We start from the raw sequence: 24,194 nt of genomic DNA, 5'->3' as shown, positions 1-24,194 counted from the left end.
TCAGGTGGCCTTAGAAAACATTTTCAACTCTAAAATTCTATAACTTCACCTTGTAAATCACTGATAACTAATAATAAATTCACTTCAGAGTACACTTGAGAAGTGTTCTATTATACATTTTTTATATAATGTGCAAACCAAACTATAGGGACAGAAATGAGTGGGTTCCTCTCTTGCTTTCCCTTATATATTTTCATCAAATTCTGTATCTCATGCCTGATATTCTGATTTTTTTTTTTAGTAAAAAGAATGAAAATTATTTTTACAACTTTTGAACAAAGTTAACTAAACAAACACATGTTAAACTTTAAGTATTTTTCACATGTACAAGTCTTTTCACACAGTTATGTCATAACGTATAACTTTGTATTATGCTTTTTATATTTAATGTTATTTCATAAGCACATCCCTATATTACTAATTTTTATTTCTAGTAGCTGTATAATTTCTAGTACTATATTTGTATCCAACACCTGCATTAAAAGTTTAACTTTTTGCCCCTGGCTGCTGTGGCTCAGTGGATTGAGCGTCGGCCTGTGAACCAAGTGTCGCTGGTTCGATTCCCAGTCAGGGCACATGACTAGGTTGCACGCCAGGTCCCCAGTTGGGGGCGCAAGTGAGAGGCAACCACACAGTGATGTTTCTCTCCCTCTCTTTCTCCTTTCCCCTCTCTCTACAAATAAATAAATAAACAAACAAATTAATTAATTAATTTAAAAAAGTTTAACTTTTTATTTTGATATATTTCAAATGTACAGAAAACATACAAATATAATACCTATATTTATTAATTATTAACAATTTTAATGGCTGCATTTTCAAGGGAGAATCATATTGTACTGTAAATTCATCATAAAATACTGAAACCATCTCCTAATATGAAGTATTTAGATTTTTTTATTGTTGATGATTCTTTCAATGACCACCTTCACAAATATACTCAATTTTTCTGTGAAATAAATGAAATAAAAATAATATATTTGGCCAATTATTAAATATTTTAATGGCTTTAAAAATTTTACTTTTAATTATTCTTGCAAAGATGTGGAGTATTGTCTTCTGGTTTTTGTTGATGGCACTTTCCCCCAAGTACATATGTTCTTCCTCCTCTTTGTGTTTCCTGGAGTGCTCAACAAAGGCCTTTTTAGTGAGCAGGGTCTTAGTCAAAACATATTGAGTGTTCAAAAACTGAATTTATTAATGCAGATCCTGGTGCCCGATGACTATTCACAACAGAACTTGGGAATGAGTCAGAGGAGTGATATGGGGGAGTGGCATGTATTCAGTCTGAATGTGACTTCCTGCTTGCCTGTACTGATCTCAACACAGAAGGAGAGCTGGGGCATGAAATTATGGTTTGTGAGGTAAAGGATTTGCTCTTAACAGGGACTAATTCAAAAGATGCTGACTCTTTAAAAAAGGTTAAAAAAATTTTTTTTCTGTTCCAATTGGTTTATAATATTCATTAGTTTCAGTTGTACAGCATAGTGATTAGACATTATCGTTGGCAGCCGTCCGTCTCGAGAGACGATGGTGTAGCTTCTTAAGAGTCTATCTGCACCGCCGAGAATGGCTGTGCAGTCCGACTCGGGAGTGACACGGTATCTGTCTCCTCCCGTGTTGAATCGACATCTTGCGATGACGCTGGAGTGTCCTCTCCAGCGAAGCTGAAGCTACAGAGCCTGGGCAGGGTGATATGGAGGGTCTGCTGTTGCCCATGCAGCAGACCCCCCCTCTCTTCGCAGCTGAAGGGTCCAAGGGAAAGACGGAGTCAATACAGCTTGGCTTCAGGTGCGCCGCAGGAGTTGCCGGTGTTGACTACAACGTCAAACCGCCTTAGGGACTCCGGCTCCGGATTTTCTGTCGGGGTTTACTCCCTTAGCCTTTCCCCTGAAGAGGTATGCCGCAAGGCAGCGGAGGTTTTTTGGAGTCAGAGTTTTCCTTCTCTGATGTGCCCTGACTGGAAGATCGAACCAGCGACACTTAGCTCGCAGGCCGACGCTCAATCCACTGAGCCAAACCAGCCAGGGCTCGTTTTTCTGTCTAGTCACTGGTTATCTTAATAGCTTCGTTATTGCTCATCCTTTAAAAAGGACATTATATAACTTAAGAATTGATAAATCTAGTACCCACCTGACACCATACATAGTTATTACAGTGTTATTGACTATATTCCCTATGCTGTACTTTACATTTCCATGACTACTTCTATGATGGCCAGTTTGTACTTCTTAATCTGTTTACCTTCTTTACTCCCCCATCTCCCTCCCATATGGCAATCATGAATTTGTTCTCTCTATGAGTTTGTTTCTTCTTTGTTTGTTCATTTATTTTGTTTTTAGGTTCCACATTTAAATGAAATCACATGGTATTTGCCTTTGTTTCACTTATTTCACTTCGCATAATATCCTCTTTATTCAGGTTGGTGCAAATGTAAGATTTCATTCTTTTTAATGACCGAGTAATAACACATTGCATCATATGTACCATGTATTCTTCATACAATTGTCTATCTATGGACACTTAGGTTGCTTCCATATCTTGCTTATTGTAAATAATGCTGCAATGAACATAGGGGTGCATATATCTTTTGAATTAAATTTTTGTATTTCTTTGGATAAAGAGTGGAATTGCTTAAGAAACTTCCATACTGTTTCAATAGTGACTGCACCTATTCCATTTTCTTTACATTCTCACCATCAACAAAAGATATTGACTGTTAATTTTAAGATCCTCAGAAAGTGACAGGATAGGTCTTGACCTTTCCTATTCATAAAGGGAAGCCATTGCAGAAATAAGGAATATAGAATGACATACAAAAAAATCAGCATTCTCTTCCTCTCTCTCATAGGCTTGATTTTATTCCTCCAGCTATATATTCAGAAAACCAAGGCAACCAGTGCTAGGAGAACTGATAGGACAGTTTTCAGGGAAATAAAAGAGAAAATTTATTTTGATGAAGGATAAATCATGCAATCAATGTATGAGCTATTGAAATTGATTCTTTTCCCTGCCTAGATTGATGGGGAGAGATCACTGTGAAGATAATATCTCCAAATATGCTATTATCTGTTAATAGACCTAGCTTTGAAAGAAATATAAATTACTCAACAGAATCCGCCATAATAATACACGCAGAAAACAAAACAAAAACAAAAAAAACCAAAACAAAAAAGAACAATGGAAAAGCAGATGATCTAAGAGGGTGTGGGCCAGTAGTGATTTCTTTTAATTTGGAGTTTGATTACTCAAGTTCAGGGCAGTACAGTCATAGGACTATGTTTGGTGATGAATTTGTCATGATCTCTCTCACAGGTTATTATAAGGATAGAAAAACAAAGATAATGGATGTGTCCACCATTTAACATAAAATGTTATTTATATACAAGTTTTACATTTATTGTAAATGTACATTTAAAATTGGGTTACAATTGAATTTTATAAGTGTAACCAAGTTTAATTTTGTAGATTATTTCATATAGGTAGTGGGAGGTAAGGGAATAAGTATATACCACTATATTTCAAAGGCTTTTGTCTATTCAGTTGGCATGTTGTAGTGGAAACAGTATGTTATTTGGAGTTAAAAATACCTGTAATTAAATCTTGGCTTCTCTATTTACTATTCAGCAGGGTTTAGAAAAGTTTTTTTTTTTTTTTATCCCTGAAAGCCTCAGTTTTCTTATGTGTACATATGAAGTAAAAATAACATTCTTATAGAATTGTAAAAATTAAATTTGATCAAATCAACTAGTGAATTTAAAGCACTGGGCACATTCAACAAATGTAATGCAGTCATTCCTTCAGCACTAATTCTCAAAGCAGTTTGTGTGTATATATGTGTAGGAGTCACAATATCGAGAGGTGGAGAGCATGTACAGTTTGAAAATAACCCTGGATGTTGCTAAAATACCCTCCTCCCTAGATTCATACATGCAATTTGGCTGCTCCAAACCAATCTTATTCCTAAATCATTTGCTCAAACATGGTTTAAGAAATCCAAAGCTCATCACAACCTGTGATTATTTTCATGTTAACTGACAGTTATTTTCTTGTGCTTCCTATATGATTTTTTTTTTACACCAGAGTCTACTACTAAGAAGCATCTTGGTTATAGGTTCCTTTTTGTCTTGTTAAAGGAAGAAGTATGTGTTCTTCACCCCTTCCCTAAGTTCCCTTCAGGGCTACATAGAGATGTTTTCTTCTACAGAGGGTTATTTTGACCTTCCTGTATACATACACATGCTAGATTCCTGCACTTTTTCTCCACATTTAGAGAAGTGATGAGGGCAAACACATATATGTACTTATATATGCAACCCCATAAGTCATGTCACCAACTGAAGGATCTGGCTGATCAATTACAATTATCCAATATAGGACTTCTGGCCAAGATGGAGGCATAGACAGATATGCTGTATCTCCCACCACAACTAAGAAGGAATACAACTACCTCAAAACTAGAAACAATCAGAAGTTCCAGAAAATCAAACTACATGAAAGTCCAGCAAACAAAGATATAATGAAAAAATATTCATCCAGACAGGTAGGAGGGGTGGAGCCAGGGTGGAGAGGACCTGGTGTGGTGGCAGCAGCGGTGGCAGCAGTGGCAGGTCGGTGGAAAGCACAGTCCTACATTTTAAAAAGTTAGGAGAGACACCTGGGGAGCATTCCAAGCTCCTCACCAGACCTCGAAGCTCACTGTCCCAGCACCAGGTCATTGCTTCTGACTGTGCAGAACAGTGGGGGTTAGAGTAGAGGCAGAAACTGTTGGCCTCAGCAGAGTCCACTTGTTTAAAGGGTTCCCACAGTCCTAGAATGTCCGCGGACCCTCCCACTCTGGGAATGACGGCCAGAGCAGCAGCTAGAGGGGTGCCAGTCTGGTGCAAAAGTGGGAAAGGTGCCTGATGCTGGGCTGGCAGCATTGTTCCCTCTTGGACCCCTCCCCCACATACAGTGCCACAACGTGGTGAAACAGGTCGCCCTGTACTGATGAATTCCTAATGCTCTACCCCTTACAATGTAACAGGAGCGACAGCTCTACCTGGGACATGGAGGCAAAGAAACACAGGAGCCTGTCAGAATGAGGAGACAGAGAAGTATGGCCCAAAAGGGGAAACGAATCAAGGTTTCAGTGGGAGAACTAAGCGACAAGGAGATAGCCAAACTAACAGATGAGGAGATAGACAACCTAACAGATGAAGAATTCAAAACACTGGTGATAAAGATGCTCACAGGCTTGACAGATATGCTTGAGTATGGCAAATGCATAAGAGAAGAAGTGAAGGCTATGCTAAGTGAAAAAAAAGGAAAATCCACACAAAACCAATGGTGAAGGGAAGGAAACTTGGGTTCAAATCAATGATTTGGAATATAGGAAAGAAAAAAACAGTCAACCAGTGCAGAATGAGTAAGCAAGAATTGAAAAAAATGAGGAAAACTTCCCAAATTTTGTGAAGGAGATGGACATACAGGTACAGGAAGCACGAAGGGTCCCGGGTGAGCTGGACCCAGAAGGGACCACACCAGGACGCATCATGACTGAGATGCCAAAGGTGAATGATAAAGAGAGAGTCCTGGGGGCAGCAAGACAGAGGTGAAGAGTTGCCTACAGTGGGGTGCCTATAGGACTATCAGCTGATTTCTCAGAGGACACTTTGCAGGCAGGAAGGGACTGGCAAGCAGTATTCAATGTGATGAAAGGCAACATGCAACCAGGATTACTCTATCCAGCAAAGCTATCATTTGGAATGGAAGGGCAGGTGAAGTGTTTCCCAGATAAGGTGAAGCTAAAAAAGTTCATCATCACCAAGCCATTATTATGTGAAATGTCGAAGGGACTTACTTAAGAAAAAGAAGATTAAAATTGTGAACACTAAAATGACAACAAACTCACAACTATCAACAACTGAATCTAAAAAATGAAAACAAAATCCAACTAAGGAAACCAGAATAGGAACAGAATCATAGGTATGGGGATCATTTGGAGGGTTATCAGCTGGGAGGGGGGAAGGGGAGGGGGAGAAATGGGGAAATGGTGCAGGGACTAAAAAACATAATCAATTGGTACAAAATAGACAGGGGGAAGTTAAGAATAATACAGGAAAGGGTGAAGCCAAAGAACTTACATGCACAACCCATGGACATGAACTAAGTGGGGTGGGATTGCTGGAGGGAAGTGGGTTACTGGGCAGAGGTGAGCAAAAGGGAAAAAAATTGGAACCACTGTAACAACATAATCAATAAAATATACTTAAAAAATTATCCAATATATCCACAAAAGGCCTTTAAGTGATCTTTTATTTGGTTCTTAGCAAGAAAAGTATGACTATATATAACTATTATAAGTCATATCTATTTTAACATTCATTCCATTATAAATGTGCCTGTTGTTCTTAGCTGGCTCTTTAATATTACCCAATAATGCACATAGGTTTCTGTGGTTAGTGTCTAGTTTAGTGTTTACAAAAACCATTTCAAATCTCCTCTACCCTTTCCTAGTGTTTGTTTTCTGTCCTTATTCCCTGCCCTTGCTTTCAACACATGATTTACAGTTCTACTATTGGAGGAAAAAACAGAACATCCTCAGATGGACACTCTCCTACTTTCCTGTGGTCATACATGTAAATGTTACAAATTGCCTGTATGCTTCTGTTACACCAAGAGAGGTTTTCTTCCTTTTCTCAAAGGCTTATCTTTATTTATTTTTTGTATTCACATTGTCTTCCTTTTTCTTTCTAAACCTGCTTCTCCAGTGTTCCTATCCTTTCTCCATGAATCACCTCCCATTCATCCAGTTTCTCAGAAATCTGTATAGCAACCTTGATTTTCTCTCTTTTCTCAATGTCTTATGTGCATAAATATTTATCAAACCCATTTGTTTCCTTGTCCTTATTCTCACTGCCACCACATAACTTCAGGCCACTGTATTCTCTTAGTTGGATTTCTGCCACAGTCTTCTCACTTCTCTGCCTCTCATTTTTTCCCTTTCTAGTACATTCTTTACAACTATCAGAATGATTATTATAAATTGTTTTGTAGCTATCCTTTCAAAAACTTTTCATTAGCTTCCCTTGCATTTAAGATAGAGTTTATTCTTCTTAACAGGAGTAGCAAAGCCATGTAACATCTGGATTTATGCCTTCTTCACCTTCCTTTCCCTCACTGCTTCTCACACTCTGCTTTATCCATTGAATTTTCTTTACTTACTTGAATATTCTGTCCTCTTTATCTCCTCTAGGTCTGTTTCTTCAGCTTGCAGCATATTTTCCTGCCTCTTTCAATAAATTTCTTTTTAGTGTCCAAATCTGAATAACCTTTCAGGTTGACTTATATGCTTATTCCTCCATGAGGGCTTCTTAACTCTGAGGGTACGTTGGTTCCGCTGCAGTGTGACACCCCATCAGTTGACTTTTCCCATCATATTCATTATAGCATTCAGCACACTGTTGAAATTATTCCACAGTGCACCATAGGGCCCATAAGGGAAAGAACTGCTATGTTCTCAGAGCTGTCATTCCTATCTGGCATGTGGTTAAGCACTCATTCAATTTTTGAATTACTGAATGAAATAGTGGATAAAAATCCACTGCTTTCATAAGTACTGCAACTATTTTTGAGCTGTTTGAAAAAAATAACTCTTGTAGGAGACATGAAGATACCCTTCAGATCATTCTCTAAGACAAACCGCTTAGCTGCAAAGGTTATATTTAAAATGTGGATTTTATTTTTCTTTAGGGGTGGTGAGGCCAATAGACAAGAAAATAATTGTCATTGAGAAGATAGTTTGTTATTCATTGTTCCCAAGAGGAAGAGGCAGGGCCAGGATGCAGAGAGAAAAAAGAACTGTGGGCAAGTTTTACTGTGCTTTCCCTGGGAAGAAACACGCAAGGCAGGGTAAGCAGATTTAGGATTGGTTAGTTTGAATAAATTCAGTGGGCTCTTGGGTGAGGGGACTCTTCTGAGTTGTCTGGTATCTAGCCCTGGGATGATTAGGGAAGAGGAATAATGGCCTGCAGAGTAAAAGCTCAATAAAGGAGGTGGTTGAGGGGAAGGGTCTAGTCAATGAACTAGTATAAATGACCCATAGGCATGGACAACAGGGTGGGGATTGACTGTGGGGGTGGAGAGCTAGGCAGGGCAAGGGAGAGCAAAAGGGGAAAAATGAGACAACTGTAATAGAACAACAACAACTACAACAATAATAATAATGGAGGTGGTTGTGTCATGGGATCTGGATTGGTTAGTTTCACATTTACTGTTTCTAGGAATTTAGTATCCTTAGGAAGTGCAGCCCTTTGGGTCAGCAAGGCCCCAAATATGAAAGCATAAGAATAAAAGGTCATACTTAAGACAACCTGATACAACTGTTAGCTTTGTCAGTGTCTGTAGGGGACCACTTTGTGTGGTTTCAGGAACTGTAGCCAAGATGCAAGCTAGGCCCCAAGAGGCCTGTAAGACTCGACTAGAAAATCAAGAAGGCCAGAGGCAGGCATGACTCGAAGGCCACTCATAGGGTTCCCATGGGAATTAGATTTAAAGAATGCATATTATGCTTTGAAACTTCCTCTGTTTTTCTTTTCTCTTAGCTAACTATAAACAATGTGTGTGAAAAATCTATGAAGCCTTGCACCTGGTGTCAGTATGGCACCAGGATGTTTAACAGACCATGACCCAGAATGGTCACTGTGTTCTTAACATTGATATCTGTAATCAGTAATTGTCAACTGTAACCCAAGCATCTGAAGCTAATTGGTGATTTATGAATCTTGACCTTGTATCTCCCAAATCCCCTCCTCAATAAATGGGACTAGGAGGGAACATTCGAGGCTCTTCTCCTCTTGAGAGATTTGCCACCTCTCCTCCTCCCAGAAAAAAGACAGTGTCCAGGTAATTTTGTTCTCTCTCATCCATGATCCTGAAACCTCTGCTGGACAGAGAGTTTCCACTGAGCTGGGGCACTGGGGACAGTTCACCTCAAGTGTCTACCTTAGTTTTTTAGCCAGAGGTATGATCTTCTCTAGGTAGACCCTGGCCAATGACTGAGCAAAGTGGTAGTACAAGGATCTAGCCATTTCCACCCAATGTGGATTTCTCTAACATTAAAGTTTACTCCTGAGTTCTCAGTTGGTCTGGTAGAAATTCATGAAATAGCTGTTCCTGTTTGATAGCTCCCTCTAATCATACATGCTTCCTTCCTTTTCCTTTAATGTGTGTTACCTTTCAATAACCCTTTTTGCTTTTACTTTAAGTACCTGCTATCCAGAAAACCCAACTTGTATTAACTAGGACTGAGAGAGTTCTAGGAAAACAGGAGTTCAAACAAGATTTTGGGGTCTGGATCATTTACAACACTGTCTTCCAGCTGGTAATGAGGACTTGGTGGTGGCTGACACACCAACAGCCTCTAGCATAAGGTGGTGGTCTGCTTGTTAAAATTATCACCAGTAGTGGGCTGGGCCAGCATGCTAGTAGAGCCAAAAGCACAGGCCAGTGCAATGATTCAGGTTTTTGAAAGGTCTGGGGGAGAGGGATGATAACCATAATGACAGTGGAATCACATGGATGCTACTAGGTTACATGTATACCCAAGAGGTGGATAAAAAGTTCAAGGCAATTAACATAATTTAAAGCTAAGTATGAGATCTAGAGCTTCTTTCTGGTAGACTATTAAGAAGCTCTCATTGCATGTAATGGGTGAGCAGGAATACCAAGTACAGGATTGGACTGAGTGGCTGAACTCCAATGATGGTTGAATGCTCAACAGAAATAGGTCTGTCATTCCAAAGTCAGAGCTCTAGTTGGGAAAACCTGGGATGTATCACATGATATGTGGATATCTGGCCAGATATCCCTGCAGCTTTTCACTCTGAAGGTTTCTTTTGAGCCTTTGAGTCTCTAAAATTGGGTAGTCACTCCCCTTTGAGAGCTAGCATTCTGCCAGCATTTCCCATAAGGCAATAACTGCTCTCTCCAGGAGCTACATCTATCTCTCCTCCTGCCTGTTGGGTCTCTTACCAAGGTTAAGTCACAACATAATCAGGTCTGAAGAGAGAGGAAATAATCTATATACCAAAAGAGTTGCAAAAATAAGCCAGCCAGTACCAGCAAGGGATATGGAAGTCCTTTCTGTGGGAGTAGATTTTGAGGGTGCTTCGTCAAAGGGACTGGAACATAAGACTGGACAAGAAAGGATTATTAACTTAGGAGCAGTTGCTCTGTATACAAGGCATAACACCTGATGAGATGCTCAAGAAATGGTGTAAACTCACTGCTGGAGTGGCTCCTAGAAATCTTGAAAGAAACAATGACCCATGCTAAGCAAGGTTGAAATGCCAGAATTTTTATGGGAAACAGTGGAGGACAAGTGATTGAAAGGCTCAGAGAAGTGGGCACAATGGAATGGATATATTATGTGAATCCAGAAGATCCATCAAGTTATTATGTTCATGGGAGGGTCTGGATAATACACCATTCACTGAGGCCATCAGGAATGTGCTAGTGAGAGGGACACCAGCAGGAGATCAACTTGTTCCACTTTGCCCAGGACTTTCTAGGCTTTAAAATGGCAAATCTAGTGTGTTCTGGGAGCCTCAGTCCTAGGCAAACCGCAGGGTTGGTCACTCTAAACCAGAATCACTAAATGTTGGCATGATGGACACATGAATTACATGGCCAGAGTGGGAGAGATGGGGGCTCTGAATGAGCCAAACAACATGAACTCTCACTTACCAGCACCAATTTCACGTACCCCTTCTCTGAATGCCCAACCTATTATTAATAGAGACAAACACTGAACCCATAGGATAGCACTGTTTCTTAAGAAGACCAACTGGCCACTTGGTGGCAAGTCAGCTACACGGAACCTTTTCCATTCTGAAAGGATCAGTCATTTTTTTCTCATAGGGGTAGACATCTGTTCCGGGTATGAGTTTGTCTTACCTACTCAGAGGACCTTAGCCAGGAGCACTATTCAGGTTGTTGTAAATGTTCTTACTGGGTAGATCCCTTATAATCAAGAGTAGAATTTTTTTTCTGGAGAAACATATTTAATAACTGCTTTTATTGCAATTATTACAAGCCATTCAAAGTATCTTATATCATCCCACTCATTTGAAAGTGTAATGAGAATGTCAGGCAACACAACCTGCCATTTATTTTCACTTACTTGATATGTAGAGACAAAGTTCAGAGAAGTGACAGTTCTTTTTAATGTTTCTTTTTCTTATAAACTATGTTCTTTTCAGATTATGACTAAGTGTAATTGGAGTGTGATGTGGTTTTTTTTTTTCTGGTGTCATATCTTTTGTATCTATCTTTTCACTTTAATGGTATTCTTTAGCAGTAATAAGAACATGCATTTGTATTTAAAAAAAGTATATTAAGATTGTATCAAAGACAGTATAAAAAAATCTCACAAGAATTTGGACTTGGTTCTTACTAATGATAAAGTATTATTTAGAAGATTCTCTTTAACATCAATTCTTGTCATGAAAGATAGGAAAGGTGATGGTAAAATAAAAGGAATTTAATATAATCTTAAAATGAGAGACAATGCCTTACTATATGCTTACTTGAATATATGGTAATATTTTAAAAGCAGTAATTAAAAATATATATCTAAAGCTATGCAGTGTTATAATCAGAACTCATTAAATTACAGGTATTATATTATCAGTATGGTGAATGTTCTCTTTAGTTTGGGAATCATCATGACTTCCTGTAGGAGCATAAGCCAGGCCTCTAGCAAAGGATTTCACTGGAGAAGAGGGACTAGTGAAAGTGTTGTGGGAAATAAAATTATATTAAGTATTGGCATACAAACTTCCTTTTTTTTGCTTTTGTTTTTAGGTGATTTAAAAGAAACAACCTATGTATACTTAAATAAAAGTGGTGAAAGTGGACACCCTTGTTTTGTTCCTGATCTAGAAGGAGAGATTTTAGTTTTTGTCCATTGAGTGTGATGTCGGCTTCAGGTTTCTTGTATATGGTTTTTATTATGTTATATCCTCCCTCTACTCCAACTTTGCTGAGCATTTTTATCATGAATGGGTGCTGTACTTTATCAAATGGTTTTTCAGCCTCTATTGATATGATCATGTGATTTTTGTCTTTCATTTTGTTTATGTGGTGTATTATGTTATTGGTTTGCAATTATTATACCATCCTTGCATCCCTGGGATAAATCCCACTTGATCATTGCTGGATCTGGTTTGCCAATAAATTGCTGAGAGTTTTAGCATCTATGTTCATCAGTGATACTGGCCTGTAGTTTTCTTTGTTGTGTCTTTACCTGGTTTTGGAATTAGGATAATAATGGCCTCATAAAAAAGAATTCATGAGTCTTCCCTCTTCTTGAAATTTTTGGAACAGTTTGAGAAGGAAAACATAGGCAGTAAAATTTCAGGTACTCTGCACAGCAATACATTTGCTGATATATCCTCTAGGGCAAGGGGAATAAAGCAAAGATTAAACAAATGGCACTACATCAAATTAAAAATCATGGCTAAAGAAAACATCAAAATGAAAAGGGAATCAACCATATGGGAAAGTATATTTGCCAATGATACCTCAGACAAGGGTTTGATCTCTAAAATATATAAAGAACTCATATGAGTCAACACCAGGAAGACAAAAAATCCAATTAAAAATGGTCAAAGGATCTGAACAGATGTTTCTCCAAGGAGGACCTACAGAGGGTCCATAGGCATATGAAAGAATGCTCAAAATCACTATCCATCAGAGAGATGCAAACAAAAACCCCAATGAGATATCACCTCACACCTGTTAGAATGGCCATGGCCATCATTAACAAATGAACAAATAATAAGTGCTGGCAAGGATGTGGAGAAAGGGGAACCCTACTGCACTGTTGGTGGGAATGCAGATTGATGCTGCTACTGTGGAAAACAGTATGGAATTTCCTCAAAGAACTAAAAGTGGAACTGCCTTTTGACTGAGCAATTCCACTGCTGAGATTATGCCCTAAGAATCCTGAAACACCAATTCAAAAGAACCTATGCACACCTATGTTCATAGCAGCACTATTTACAATAGTCAAGTGCTGGAAACAGCCTAAGTGCCCATCAGTAAATGAGTGGATCAAAAAACTGCTACATTTACATAATGAAATATTTTACAGCAGAAAGAAGGAACTCCTCCCTTTTGTGACAGCATTGATCAAACTGGAGAGTATTATGTTAAGTGAAATAAGCCAAATGCTGAAAGACAAATATGATGTTATCTAACCCATAAGCAAACCTAATGAACAAAACAAATAAGCAAAATAGAACTGGAAGCATGGAAACAAAGAACAGACTGACAGCAACCTGAGGGGAGGAAGAAGAGAGATAAGACGGGAAAGAAGGGGTAGGGTCTAGTCAAGGAACAGGTATAAGTGCCCTATGGACATGGACAACAGGGTGGGGATTGATTATGGGACTTCGGGGGTGGGTGGGGCGGGGAGAGCAACAGGGGTAAGTTGGGACAGCTGTAATAGAACAACAATAAAAAAAGAAAGAAACAACCTATGTATGTTTAAAACAAGTGGTTAGACCATTATGAATATGATGTAGAAAACTTCCTACCAAAGGAGGAAAGGACCTAGAAATATTTACAGAAGTCTCTGTTGCTCAGATGGGTGTATGTTTGGGAATAAAATACAGGGTTGGGCAAAAGTAGGTTTACAGTTGTTCGTAGGGAAAGTAATGCAATAACTAATAAATAATAAGGCAAGAATAAACTCTGAGTTTTGCGCACTCATAGCTATAAACATACTTTTGCCCCCTGTATAGATAATTAAGAATTTAGCAAGAAAACAAAAGAAACAAATGGTAAAAAGAAAGATGACACAAGTTATAGCAAACGTAAAAATTATACCAATATACATAAATAGTTTCAATGGATATAGTAGAAAGCAAGGACTCTTCTGATGGTTTTTAAAAGAAAATACAGTTGTTAAAAACCTATACATTATTATATACACAATTAAAATAAAAAGGAAGTTAAAGAGAAGATGAATAACAAGGGCATCAGGCAAATATACAGAGATGGTAAGGGTAGAGATCCAAAGCAACATTAACCAGAATAAAGAGGCTAATTATATTGATCAAAAGTACACAAATTTAAAAATGAGAATAATATAACAACAAATGTAGAAAAGATAAGAAATACGCGAAACTGTACTAAAATATAATTCTCAAGAAAAAATATTTTAGCCCTGGCTGGTGTGGCTCAGTGGATTGAGCACCAGCCTACAAACCAAAGGGTCACCAGTTCGATTCCCAGTCAGAGCACATGCCTGGGTGGCAGGCAAGGCCCCCAACTGGGGGTGTGCAAGAGGCAACCACACACTGATGTTTCTTCCCCTTTTTACCTCCCTTCCCCTCTCTCTAAAAATAAATAAATAAATAAATTCTTTTTTAAAAAATAAAAAAAAATTCTGAAAAACAAAGAAAACTATTGAAATTGATTTGAGAGCTAGGAAACTGCAGTAGAAAAATCACCATGGAGGAAATGAAAAATATTTAAAATTTCCTAAAACATCTGGACTCATAGTATTTCCAGAAACAGGTATTTTCTATGCTATCTCAACTGTTCCTAAGTATAGAAATATCTTCAGTGACTTTTATAATGCTGACATCATCTTTGTTAATAAAAATTTTGATAAATCACTAAGAAATATACCAATCTGTTAGAAATCATGAACTATATTTAAAAAACTAAATGCCTGGGTCTCTCTTTTCTAGAATAAGATATATAGCATTGCCTGTGTAAACTACAAATCAAACCCTTGTAATAGAATATTTGCCCTTGTGATCTTCAGTTTAGGGTTGGTATGTGAAAATGCTGTTTTTCTGTTTTGTTTTTGCTTTACTTGTAACATACATAATATGTCCTACTAGATGTTTGGTCATAAAAACGTTTCATCAAACTTGGATTTTTCCTGCTTTGGTGGTGAGAATTTTCAAGGTAAATTTCTTGATTTTGTTTCATTGAATTTGTTGTTGTTGTTATTTTGAATAGATAAATTTTCCCGTTCATTTTTCTGGGTGTTTACTGCTAAATTCAAGGCACTCTACTTATTTTTCCCTGGCTTTACTGAGGTATAATTGACATGTAACATTGAGTGAGTGTAACATGCATAATGTCATGATTGGCTAAACATATATATTGCAAAATATTTATCCCAGTAAGATTAGTTAACCCATCCTTCACCTCACATAGCTACAATTTTGTTGTTGTTATTGTGATGAGAACATTAAAGTCCCACTCAACCTTCAAGTATGCAATAAAATACAGTGTCATTAAGTATAGTCCACATGCTGTACATTAGATCCTGGAATTTGCCTTATAACTAAAAGTTTGTACCCTTTAACCAACATCTCATATCCCTCCCCTCACCCCACCCCCGGCCCCTGGCAAACTAATGTACAGTGTAGTGGCTATAGTTAATACTGTATTGTAAAGGTGACTATGTTAGATGATGGATGTGTTAATTACTGTAACTTCATGTGGTAATCATTTCACAATGTATACATATTATCAAATTGTTATGCTGTTCACTTAAAATGTATACAATTTTATTTGTCCATCACATCTCAATAAAGCTAGAAAAATGTTAATAGCATCCAAAAGCACCTTAACAGAAACATCTAGAATAATGTTTGATTATTTATCTGGGCACAGTGACCCAGTCAAGATGACATAAAAAACTAATCACCATGGAGTTCAAATAACACTCATTGTCATTGAGTGATAGGTTGTGGAACTGGGATTCAAATAAATTCCATTTCACTTTATATTGTTGACCTCTACATCATGCTACCCACAATCTAGCAAATGTGTGATTTGGTAGTGTAATCTATGCCAGGTTTTACATTAATGTTTTATTCTTTTAACAAACTCTGTAATATGTGACTATAGTGAGGTACTTGAGCAGGGTTTGAGGTCATTTGGAACCATGAAAATGTATCATAACACCCTTCTCATACAAGGTAACAGTTCTCATTGTAAGAAGAGCATGTTCTTGCATTGTTTTCTTTTTTAGCAATACAGCGTCATTTCCACTGATTCACCCTATTTGTTTTCCAAAGCACTTGAAAAGGAACATTTAAAACTGTGATGGTTGTCTAGGATTAAAAATAGTCTTTAATCATAGATCAGGGAGAAGCTATCCAACTTACCTTGGAATCCAGTGTGTGGTTTTTTTTGTTGTTGTTGCTGTTGTTTTTGTTATTTTTCCTGAGTTATAATCTGTTAGACCTAGTTTTTTTTCCCCCCCGGAGTCATCTCAATGAGAAAGAAATAAAGAATGTGGATAAAATCGTTGCTGTAATCAGAGTATGTTGTTTGGTCCTTAAACGGTCCAATGAAAAGCATGTGAGGGCTAGGCTATTTTTAGAGTGCTTTTCATGAAAAACCAGGGGTAATATCTGTGCTTTGTACCAGGAACAGGATTCCTTGTCTCAGACAAAGTGGGAGAGAGCAAACATAGCTGTGGTCAGCTGTGAGCATGAGTACTGACCAGGAAGGAGCTTCTGCACGCTCCATCCTATTTCCCAGTTGTCCATCCAGACTCCTGGGAAAGCTGGAGTAGCTTTGTGTGTTGGAGGCACAGGTAGGCCTTGTGTTGGACCACCATGGTGTAGTATATGATGGAGCCAGATTACATTACCCCTTTCAGTAGTTTCAGGAAGAGCATTGATAGGAACCCTGAATGCTCTCTCCATCTGGGGCATGATTCCAGCAAGATAACTGACAGAAGTGTTATAAGTGAGAATCTTCAAGGTTGATTAAATATACTTAAGGTTCTCTATTGACTCATTTCATACTTTTCTAAACACAGAGACACATACGCCCCAGAAAACAAACCTTTATGTGGGAGGGAGATTTGTCTGGAACCCCAGAGATAACTGTAGTTCCTGTATATAATGCCAGCGATTACCCCAATCTCCTTCCCTAAACCAGCCCTACCTTCCATCATTGAAACTGGATGTTTTCTCAAGGGCCTCCACTCATACCAAATTCTCTAGGAAAGCATTCCCACAAAGATATACTGCCTTATTTCTTCAAGATCAAGCATACTTTTAAAATTTAGAAATATTTCTTTGAGGGGAACCAGCATCATGGAACGATGTGCCTGGATATCCACGGTAACTACCACTGTTCCTTCCGGTGCACTGTGTTCACTGGAGTAGACAGTCAATGCTACCAGACAGTTCCTCCAGTCCTGGAAGCCAGGGGACCAGGGACAGGTAAAAGAAATGTTTCCTAGGAAAATCTAACAAACTTGAGAATGTGGATGTCACCTAGCCTCCAGGCTCCAGCTAAAGCAGATGATTCCTCAAAGGACAGCAGGAGAACTCCTGAGGATTATAATACTGAGCTGAACGCCAGAGCCTCCTGAGATGGCTGTGGGGGCCCAGAGGGCAGTCTGTTCTGTGAGGGTGGGGACCATGTAACATGGTGGTGCTCAGCCAAGTGCTGATTCTATACTGTGATGGCTACTCTAGTTGATCACTGTAGCCCATGCAAAATATTCAGCAGGTTTTACAGAGGTTTTCAATGACTCTGCATATTATGTAACATCATCTAGCACCTATTTCAAGGCTAAGGACAGATTAGGGTAATCTGAGATACTGCTGTTTGTTAGCGCTTTTCTGAGTCTTGAAGCTTACAATTTATTTTTGATTTCCCCACTAACTTGACATAGCACTATCCTGGAGGTCTCCATTACACTCCTGAGTGGTTAGTCCTTGTACTGGCCCTTTATCACCATCAGTTTCTATGGAAGTTTAAATTATATAATATTCAGCTATTTATGTAGAAAAAAATAATTTTAATTTCTGTTCTCTGCCTAAGCCTATTGATAGAAAGAGTTTCAACTTGGTAAGTAGGAAAATCTTCTATTTTATATTTTCTGCTAACAACATAATTTGGCCACAGAATTCTTCAGCTGTAGAATAATTCCCTTATACTAACTTCTTGCACTGCTTTATCCAGAACTCAATATTCCTCTATATTCTGCCACATCTCCAAGGGCCTTTGAAGCTTTGGTAGCTTTGTAAAAAATACAGACCTTATATTTAGAACCATTTTAGGTTCACAAAAAAAGAGTATAAAGAACAAAGAGCTCCCATATACCTACTACCCGCTAACACACACAACCTCCTTAGCTATCAACATCTCCCACCAGAGTGGTACATTGATTTTTATAATTGATGGGCCTACATTAACACATAATTATAACCTAGAGTCTGAAGTTTATACTAGGATTCACTATTGACACTGACATTCTATGGGTTCTGATGACCATTATTGTATCATACAGAGTAGTTTTATTACCTAATAATCCTTTCTGATCCATCTATTCATCACTCTCTTCCTCACAGTCTCTGATAATCACTGTCTTTTTACAACTTCCATAGTTTTTCCTTTTCCAGAATGTCCTGTGGTTGGAATCATACAGTATGTAAATTTTTCAGATTGACTTATTTTACTTGGTAATATGCATGAGTTTGATCTATGTCTTTTCATACATTGATAATTTTTTAAAAAATCATTGAGTAATACCCTCTTGTCTGGATGAACCAGTTTATTTATCCATTCATTTGTTGAAGGACATGTTGATTGCTTCCAAGTTTTGGAAATATATGAATAAAGCTGCTATAAACATTTATGTGCATGCTTTTGTATTGATAGAAGTTTTCAACTCATTTGGGTGTATACAAAGAAGCAGAATTGCTACTTTCTTTAAGAATATGATAGTGAATGTTCAGTTTGATTAGGAGACTAGAGTTTTTTTAATAATCAGTATTAAAATTTGAAGTATCTATTGCATTTCTGAAAAAGATCAAATGCAAACAGTAATTCTCACTAGAAGACAGGCTTGCTCATTAAGGGACATTTCCCAGTGTATGGAGATACTTTTGGTTATCACAGTTTGAGGGGAAAGGGTGTGTTACAGGCAACTAATAGGCAGAGATCAGGGTGCTGCTCAATATTCTACACTGCACAGGGTAGCCCTTAATGCCCCTCACAACAGTTACCCAGGCCAAAATGTCAAAACCACCAAGGTGGAGAAATGCTGCTTCAGAGTGACCCAAACTAGTTATTTAAAAGAAATGCAATCCTTGAGGGCTATTGAAAGAAAGATTCATGCTATGGCCTAACGCCAATTCAATGGTATTATTTATAGAATGCTCTGACCACCAACTTTATTATTACATTTAAAATGATATATAAATATTTGCTTACATGAGACCCAAATGAAATGCTGCACCAAACAGTTTATAAATACAGAGTTTATATATCTAAGATCATTTTGAATCTTAACATTAAAAGTCAGAAATATAGACCACCAAAATATAGAATAATTTGTATGGCTATGTATATTTTTATGTATAAAGAAGCAATTTTGTCTTGAAGGGAGTTCAGAGAATTGACAACCAGCTGCCTAAGTGAATTCTATTATTTAACATTATTTTCTTAAAAGAGTATCATCATTTAAAACAGAATCAATAATAGCACTTGTTTTAATTTTTATAGATCTGATGGTTCAATAAATATAGGCAATCATAAAGATATTTCACAAAGAAAGGGGCATGTAAAATTGGTACCCAGGATTGTGGCCCATGGTGGATAGGAGCTACCTTTACCGAGTCATTTATGCTTCCTGGCTTCAGTTCTCCAACCCATGTGTGCTGGCCTGCATGACTTGTACAGTCTTTTCTAAATTTTAAACTTTGATGAGTCTAAGTTATGGATCAATTATTTTTATGTGGAGGTAAATTGTAAATCTTCTTTTCATTATTTTAGGATTATATTCATGCTTTCTCAATAGTACATGGGGAGAAATTATTATAAAGTAACTCAATTTTCCAGTGCTTGGGCTTATATCTGGACTACATGAATAACTGACACCCCACCTGCAGAGCTGAAGTTTAGCTGGTGTTGTCACACAGAGTAAGTTTCCACAAAGCCTGCATTTAACTGTATCATGAATACATGTGCCTGGCTTTGCTAGGGTCTTCACAACACACTTTATTTAGGAGCTATATTTGTTCTTTCAGATCACTTTGTTCATGTGTTCTGTGTGGTAGGTCCTCAGATTTTATATTTATTTAAGATTTTTTTTTTTTTAAACTAGGGTATCATAGTTGCAATAGTCAGCCTCCTTCCACAAGCTTTAGGGAATAATCATCTGCAGCAATACAAAGAAACTTTTTATCTAGGACAATGCTCTTTGATTCTTTAATGTACTGGCAAATTCCCATTTTTTTTCTAGGCATTTAACCTTAAATAAGAGTATATAAAATCACCACATTTAGTCCTAACATGAAAATGCATCTATAAAGTGTCAAAATTTTGTGCCACTGTTTTGTCCCAAAGACCTTGTGAAGTTACCATCACCTCCAAAATTTTTTGTAATAAATATATATTTTTGACTAGTTAATTAATTTCTATACTCATTCATTAATTAGGCTTTCTCTTAGTATACCTGTAGGGTGGGGATATCTGTGTGGGGTGGGGGGGTAGGGGGGTGGGTGTGTGTGTTTTAAAAAAGTCACCAAAAATTAGGGAGGTTAGAACCAAAAGAAAATGATTAGAAGATCTCTGGCTTGAGATCTGACTTTGTTTCCCAGGTATAACTGTCTTTTATGAGGATCCCGCCAATGACACTATAAAAAATTCATTTCCTTAATGTGGAAAATCTCTTTGGAAAATCTGGAAGAATGAGGAAAAAAGGAAAAAAAGTATTTGTGAGCTCTGGAGATTATACAGGGGTGGGCAAAAGTAGGTTTACAGTTGTTTGTATGTAAAATACAATAATTAATAAATAATATTACAAGAATAAACTCTGTGTTTCATGTTCTCACAACTATAAAGCCACTTTTTGCCACCCCTGTATAAATATTTCATGAATTCTTGAGGATCAAGAAAGTTACTCACCTAAGGTGACGCCCCAGACAAATCTTATTGCATTGCTCCTCTTTTATACTCCAGCTTGTATGATTTAAAGAGCTGAGTATCTCTGCTGTATTTTTCAAGTCAGGCTAAATTGACCTACTACCTTACAAATTTAAATCCTTTATGAATTGGCTATGGGTTATTGGGTGATTAAAGTGATTCTAAAATAAATTATGTCACGTGTCTTGTGTTTCTAGGTCCAGTCATTAATCTCACTTCATTGAACTACAGTCCCTGAATATTTGGATTCTCATACATGTATGGCCTGCATACAGCTCTCATTGTTTTAACTTGTATAGCCATTTAGAGGCCTGTTTTTGAAGCAATCCAGTTTCGATAATAAGTCACCATTGTGTAGACACCAGGTTTGTTCCTTTGACCACAGTTATCTCCCCAGCTCACAATTCCAATGAGATACCAGGTATCTTTAAGATCCTTTATGACTAAAGGTCCCCCAGAATCACCCTGAAAATAAAAAAAAAAGAAAAACAGAGAAAGAAAATTAGCTAAACATAAATCTTATTAAGATTTTCTGATGAACTACATAATTTATTACTAGACATATGTGTAGATTAGCAAGTATAGGATAATTAATTGAAATATGGATTTAAAAGTTATAAAAGTTTTTAAAAGGCTACAAAATTTCAATTTTCACATTTTATTTTTCAACTTTATAGATATAAAATTGACAGATAAAATTGTATGTATTTAAAGTGAATGTGATGATATGACATACTATACTTTGGGACATGATTAGCACCATGCAGTTAATTAACACATTCATCCCTCACATAGAGGGGAAGAGGGGAAGATGCTTCAGGTCACTTGTTAGCAAATTTCAAGTATATAACACAGAAAGTCAAGCTGATTGTTGTTGTTGTTGTTGTTTTGACTCTGAGTAGGGTGCCTGGACTTCTCTTTTTTCAGACAAAGCCCCACACCATGTACCCCAGCTGCAATCAGTGTTCTTGTCTTGTGCCTGTGTCCTTCATCAATAACTTTCCTACTTTTCCTGACTCCAGCTTTGTCTTATTACTCACTTGCACAGTCATGGGTTAGGAAGCTTACTGCTGCTCCTAAATCCAGGGACGTCTCTTCATGGCCACCAATCCTTCCTGGGGTTTATCACTAACCTCACCACTTGCCTAGATTCCTGTATCCTGTCTGCTCCTAAACTCCTGGTGCTACCTTCCCCTTGTCCATCAGCCATAAACCTCTCTTGAGATTCCCTGAATCCTAGCTGCCTTTCTCCATGTTTTTAACAATTGAGACTAGATATGTGTCAGATTCTGCTCTTGTCCAGCCTATATGCTACATATAGGTGTAGGTAGCATGCCTTCTTCTGACAGAGATTGCCCATGTTGTATAATCTGAAGAACTCTGGGAAGGGCTTGCTGCCACCTGATATCAATACCATTCCAATAATTTCACCAGGTAGAATCCCCTTCCTGGTGTTTCCAAGGATTTCACATTATAAAGAAAGTACCTCCAAGGAGAAACACACTGTAATACCTTGTCAGAACATATACATGCAGGACAGAAATTGAACGACACAGGAGGAGGTGGTAAGGGCTCTAGATAGTCACAACATGGCCTGATCCACGTTCTTAGCACTTGCAATTTCTCACAACTCCTTATGCTGAGACCAGCATATTACTTGGGGTTCCCTCAAATATCAATTGTAATTTCACACCTTCATAACTGTGGCTATGCTTTTTCTCTTTTCTATAATATTCTTTTTTAAAATTTTTATTTTTATTATTTGTTTTTAGAGAGAGGGGAAGGGAGAAAGAGAAGGAGAGAAACATTAATGTGTGGTTGCCTCTCGTGCGCCCCCAACTGGACACCTGGCCAGCAACCCAGGCATGTGCCCTGACTGGGAATTGAACTGGCTGTAATATTCTTTTCTTATTTGATAACTGGGCATGTGCTATTTATCCTTCAGGCCTCATTTAAATGTGATCTCTCAGATAACTTGCCCTGAAAGTTTCCCTTCAAGCTAAAAATATTTTCTCTTCATTATGTCATTTATAACACAACATCACTGTTCATTGTTCATGATTGTTTTCTTTCTAGATGTGAGCCCTTTAACGAAAGAAACTTTTTGAATCTTTGAACTTCTGGTATCAAGAAAATTTAATTTTATGGTTATTTTGTTTGATAGTATCTATGGAACTGTGCTTATTTCATTTTGCTTAACAAAACATTTAAAAATATGTATGTTGTGAAATTTGCATTTAGAAACTCTTGAACTGACAATATATCTGTATTTTATACTAGTATAAAGAACATAGAATACTTATTAAGCCAGATAAAAAAAGTTTGATTAATGATATTAAAAGTAATCTCTCTCCACTTACCCTGCAGGCATCGTAAATGCCTTCCAGGTATCCAGCACAAAACATCCCAAATTTTATATCACTTCCGTATACTTGTGGTTGCTTGCATACATCATCACTTATGAGCTTGAGTCTGGCTTCTCGGAGATCATTTTGAGATTCCCCTTAAGGAAAAGCAAAGTAATTTTAGCATTTACAATCAGCATCCTTCACTAGAATGAAGTGAGCAGACTCTTCCTGAATCTTATACTAAAATTGTCAGTACAGCATGAGGTTGTAAGCAGTTTCCAGAGGGGGGAAAATTCTGTTTAAAATCTGGCACATTTAAATGATTTTTATCTTTATCACATTTTTATAAATATGTCTACTAGGAAAAAAACCATTCTGTTTCTTTTGCTGGGAAATCTTTGTATCTTTATGTTAAAAGCAATCAATTTATATGTTTAGGAAGGCATTCATTTAAAAAAATAAAGTCTGTATTTGTAGGTCTTGATAGTTTTCTCCCTTGGCTTGATTAAATAACTATAATACTATGTATATTTATTTTATCCTTTCTATTTTATGAAGAAATTTCACACATAAAATTACATTTAAAGGCAACAATTTTATTTTTTATGTATTGTACATTTGGGACTCCAGATTATAAAGTAGGAGTTGTCAAAACCAATATTATGGCAGGAAGACAACTCTCTGTGGTACAAAGAATATCACAAGTATTCACAGATGTTTTATAGCAAACTTTGTAGTTGTTAGGTTTATTTTGCTGCTTTTTTCTAGTTACTTGAAGTGGGAGTGTAGATTGTTGATTTGAGACCTTTTTGCTTTTCTAATGTACACATTTGCTGTAAATTTTCTTCTCTGCACTGTTTTTGCTGCATTCTGCATATA

At 37.3% G+C, this 24,194-nt stretch overlaps 1 protein-coding gene across 2 annotated transcripts in view; it reads right to left on the bottom strand.

Moving 5' to 3' along the window:
• Positions 1-20,906: 20,906 nt before the first annotated feature.
• Positions 20,907-24,194, bottom strand: part of LOC150020052 (transmembrane protease serine 11A-like) — a 45,743-nt gene continuing 42,455 nt past the window's right edge. For both annotated transcript variants that reach the window (XM_090268140.1, XM_090268141.1), the window contains exons 9-10: positions 23,328-23,470; positions 20,907-21,432 (exon numbers count right to left, since the gene is read on the bottom strand). In XM_090268140.1, coding sequence (XP_090124266.1) covers positions 21,271-21,432; positions 23,328-23,470 — 305 coding nt within the window. In that variant the 3' untranslated portion in view covers positions 20,907-21,270. The remainder of the gene's footprint in view (positions 21,433-23,327; positions 23,471-24,194) is intronic.

Source organism: Furipterus horrens, unplaced genomic scaffold (genome assembly GCF_987537825.1).
Source record: "Furipterus horrens unplaced genomic scaffold, mFurHor1.1.pri manual_scaffold_2, whole genome shotgun sequence".
Taxonomy (NCBI): Eukaryota; Metazoa; Chordata; class Mammalia; order Chiroptera; family Furipteridae; genus Furipterus; species Furipterus horrens.
The sequence above is the reverse complement of the archived record's forward strand: the minus strand, read 5'-3'. Positions and strand labels throughout refer to the sequence as shown.